Source organism: Pteropus medius, unplaced genomic scaffold (assembly GCF_902729225.1).
Source record: "Pteropus medius unplaced genomic scaffold, Ma_sr-lr_union100, whole genome shotgun sequence".
NCBI lineage: Eukaryota > Metazoa > Chordata > Mammalia > Chiroptera > Pteropodidae > Pteropus > Pteropus medius.
Window position 1 is genome coordinate 7,455,968 of NW_024343733.1, and position 2,314 is coordinate 7,458,281.

Below are 2,314 nucleotides of genomic sequence, written 5' to 3' on the forward strand. Positions count from 1 at the left end.
GCACAGGAAAGGGGGCTTTGAGTTGGTGGAGAGCCTGCAAAGTTGGTGAGGATTCCATGCTTTGGCCAGGGGCTACCAGCTCACAGTGGGGATTTTCTCAAGACCAGCACCCCACCCCCAGGAACCTCATCCACTTTTAGTTTGGTAGTTCAGTCTCTACTGGTGGGGGGATGTGGTCTCTGGACATCCCCGGACCCCGATGCTCCAGCCCTAACTATAGTGCTGCCTCAGAAAGTCCACATACACACACTCCCCCAGATCCTGTTACCAGGATACTGGTGGGAAGCCATTTCCTGCCTAGACGTCTTAGCAGCTCCCACTGCCATGGAGACCAGCTTGGAAGCTAGGAGGGCCTGTTTCCACCAGCTGCTCTGACTCAGCAAGCAGGAGGAAGAGGAGCCCAAGGGTCCTGGACAACAGCAGGAGCCAAGCCCCAAGGGCGGCCGAGCAGGGACCTCAGCCTGGGCCCACCCACCCATCATCTGCCCATCCACCCATCCACACATATATCTCCCAGCAGCGCCCCACCGGCATAGATCTCAGTCCCAACTCCTTCCTTAGTCGGAAAGTCGGGGTATCCTCTCCCCTACAACCATGTTTATCACAGTGATGTTTGGAGGTAAGTGGTAACCCTGTCCCAGCAGATGGGTTGAGGAATAGTACACTCGGCTTGCTTCTCTCTGCCATGGAAGGGGAAAGGCAGTGTGGGAAAGGGAGTTCACATGTGGAAGAGGGTGGGGGTGGGGTTTGGGGAAGCAGCTCTGTGAGGAGGCAGAGCCAGTGCCTGGAGACAATCACTGAAGGGGAAAACCCTGGCTGGGTACTGGGCAATTCACATGGGCTCCTCTTGAAGAACACCCGCCAGGCGATCACGAGCATGTTTTTCAACTGCACAACCTCTTGGCTATTCAGTTAATGTTCCTCAGGCTTCAGGGTGCATTAGGCAAGCACCTGAAGCTCTAGACATAGTTGCAGATTCCAGATTCCCTAGCGGGGCTCCCTAGGGAGTCCATTTTCGGAGCAGGAGGCATGAGTTGTACATCCTTCGCTGACATCTCAGAAGATGGGTGGTGATGGGTACAGTCCTAGTTTTGTAGCTCTATTCGCTCCTCTGGTTAGGAAGAGATGAGAGAGGCAGAGGGTCCAAGATTGGGGGAAATAAAGGGTCCCATTCACTCACCTCTGCTCTCCCCGACAGCAGGCTGCTGGGAGCTGGTGAACCCCTGGTGCAGCCTGGTAACTCTCACTGCCCACCTGAGGCAGATGGGACAGGTGCCCCGAGATGGTGAGGGGGTAGGGAGGGGTTGTGGGGTGGGGATGTCCAGGGTCCCAGACAGAAGTACCAGCTTTACCTTGCCTCCCTCCCTACCCTCCCAGCGACCATTGCCCTCCTGGCTGAGGATGGACACCTGGTGAGCCTGGAAGAGGGCCTAGAGGGGGCTTCCCAGGCCCCCTCCACAGGCAGCTCCCTGTTGCAGGAGCGTGGAACCTATGTCCTTGTGCAGATCATCAGTAAGTGGGGCCCGAGACATGTCTCCTGCTGTTATGTCAGAATGTAAGGAGGAGTAGAGCAGTCCAGAGACCACCCAAGGCCTTCCCCAGCTCCCACTTTGGCCAGGACCTAGCCCTGACCCTTCCATCCAATGTACTGTCCTGCTCCCAGCCTGAGCCAGCAAAGTCCAGCATGAGAGGTAGGGGTGGGGACCACTAGGCCAGTCAGGAGTCATTCTTATTCCCAACACAGAAGCGGAGGGCGGGGCTCCCACCCGCTATGTGTCCTTACTAGAGAACTTGGATGACCAGTGTCCAGAGCTTGCAGGTGAGTGTCATGGTAGAGCCTTGGAGCAGGGAGGGAAGGCAGCACCTTCTCCCCAGCCCTGACAGGCAGGCTTTCCTGGGCCTTCCAGAGGAGCTGCGCTGGCTGTCGGGCCTACCCCGCACAAGCAATAGCCGGAGGAGGCATCCAGGTACTCGTCGTGGCCACCAAGAGCAAGGCCCTTCTTCAAGGCCCCAAAGGCTGGGCTCCCTGCTGTCCAGGACCCGCTAGCTGGGGCCAGGAGCCAGGTAAGGAGATGTAGGGACACACACCCAGAAGTGGGACTCCTTCCCAGATACCTGAGGGGTGGATCCCCAATGTCAACCCCTGTCACACACACACGTATGTATAAGATGGAGCACACTGTACCCAGAGACAGGTCCCCACCACCTTTCTGGAGTGTAAGTGCCCAAAGGCAGGAATGTCCTGAGTGCCCAGATGTGGCACAGGGCCTGGCTCTCAGTAAGTGCTCAATGAAGAGCTGCTAAAGGAACCCCA

At 57.4% G+C, this 2,314-nt stretch overlaps 1 protein-coding gene across 1 annotated transcript; it reads left to right on the top strand.

Annotated features, from left to right (window-relative positions):
* Positions 1–594: 594 nt before the first annotated feature.
* On the top strand, positions 595–2,047 carry CUNH22orf15 (chromosome unknown C22orf15 homolog). The gene is made up of 5 exons (XM_039868156.1): positions 595–619; positions 1,199–1,285; positions 1,378–1,512; positions 1,745–1,819; positions 1,908–2,047. Exons 1-5 carry the CDS (start codon positions 595–597, stop codon positions 2,045–2,047), a joined length of 462 nt encoding a protein of 153 aa, XP_039724090.1.
* Positions 2,048–2,314: the final 267 nt, after the last annotated feature.

What these genes read in the sequence shown, in the direction of transcription:
- CUNH22orf15 (XM_039868156.1), top strand. Translation starts at nt 595, where the DNA reads ATGTTTATCACAGTGATGTTTGGAG. An exon ending in TATCACAGTGATGTTTGGAG is followed by an intron (nt 620 to 1,198) that starts GTAAGTGGTAAC and finishes TCTCCCCGACAG; the next exon opens with CAGGCTGCTGGGAGCTGGTG. An exon ending in TGTCCTTGTGCAGATCATCA is followed by an intron (nt 1,513 to 1,744) that starts GTAAGTGGGGCC and finishes TTCCCAACACAG; the next exon opens with AAGCGGAGGGCGGGGCTCCC.